Here is a 1,039-nt window from a genome sequence, read left to right on the forward strand (position 1 = left end):
AACGACGGGCACCCGTTTCTCTCCCCGAAGCAAGTAAAAACGAATTAACAACACCGCTTCATCGTAACTTCGTCTTATATAAACATAAGCCACATAAATAATAATCCTAAAAAGAAAAAAAGAAAAAAAGAAAAAAAAAAAAATAATAATAATAATTGCTACATGCCTATGATATGTGTAGCAGCATCAGCAGCAGTGTTTCAGTCCCTTAGACATTAGGGCAGCTAATTATTAATTGATTTATCGAGCGCGCGCGTGCGCACGATAATAATATAAATATTAATTGAAATATTAGGTCGTATAATTATTAATGTGTATCACACAAAAGCATGGGATGTTTTTTGATTCAGGCAGAAACGTGCTGGATAAGCATAGAGTAAATCTAATTCGCATTTCTGTAGAATATAGAGTGGATTGATTGGTACATATACGTCTCATAATGTACCGAAAAAAACAAAACAAAACAAAACAAAAAAAAATGGAGAAAGAAAAAGTCAGCGAAGACATTTTTAATAAGTTGTATAAGCATTCCACAATTTTATGTACTATGACCGGGATGATAAGCCATTTTATTTCTTATATATATATATATATATATATATATATATACATACATATATATATATATACATACGTACATACACAAATACATACACATATACACATGTAAGTGGGAGCATTATTTGCTTTGGTATTTAATTGTACATTTTTTGTTTTCTCTATTTTTTTTTTATTAATTCAAAAAAGTCTATATATATATATATATATATATTCTTTCTTCTCGTTAATTCTTACCGTGCTGTCAAGGGTATAATTATTACGACTCGAAAATGAATAAATAAATAAATGAGTAAATAGAAAAAATAGAAAAAAATAGAAAAGAAAAAAGAATACACACATACAAAACATACACACACACACACACACATACGTTCCATAGACGTAAAAACGAAAGCACTTGTTGCATTCGCCGAGCGATGACAATGCACCTATTACGATGATAAATCACCGAATATCCATTGGGCATACTTATTTATAA

General features: G+C 29.4%; 1 protein-coding gene across 5 annotated transcripts in view; it reads left to right on the plus strand.

The window, feature by feature from the left end:
• The window catches only part of LOC118442773 (kinesin-like protein KIF13A), a 116,090-nt gene extending 115,597 nt beyond the window's left edge, over positions 1-493 (plus strand). For all 5 annotated transcript variants that reach the window (XM_035868816.2, XM_035868817.2, XM_035868818.2 and 2 more), the window contains one exon: positions 1-493. This exon is cut by the window's left edge and continues 52 nt beyond it. In XM_035868816.2, the coding sequence (XP_035724709.1) occupies positions 1-37 (37 nt within the window). In that variant the 3' untranslated portion in view covers positions 38-493.
• Positions 494-1,039: the final 546 nt, after the last annotated feature.

Source organism: Vespa mandarinia, chromosome 22 (genome assembly GCF_050613455.1).
Source record: "Vespa mandarinia isolate Hongniang chromosome 22, ASM5061345v1, whole genome shotgun sequence".
NCBI lineage: Eukaryota > Metazoa > Arthropoda > Insecta > Hymenoptera > Vespidae > Vespa > Vespa mandarinia.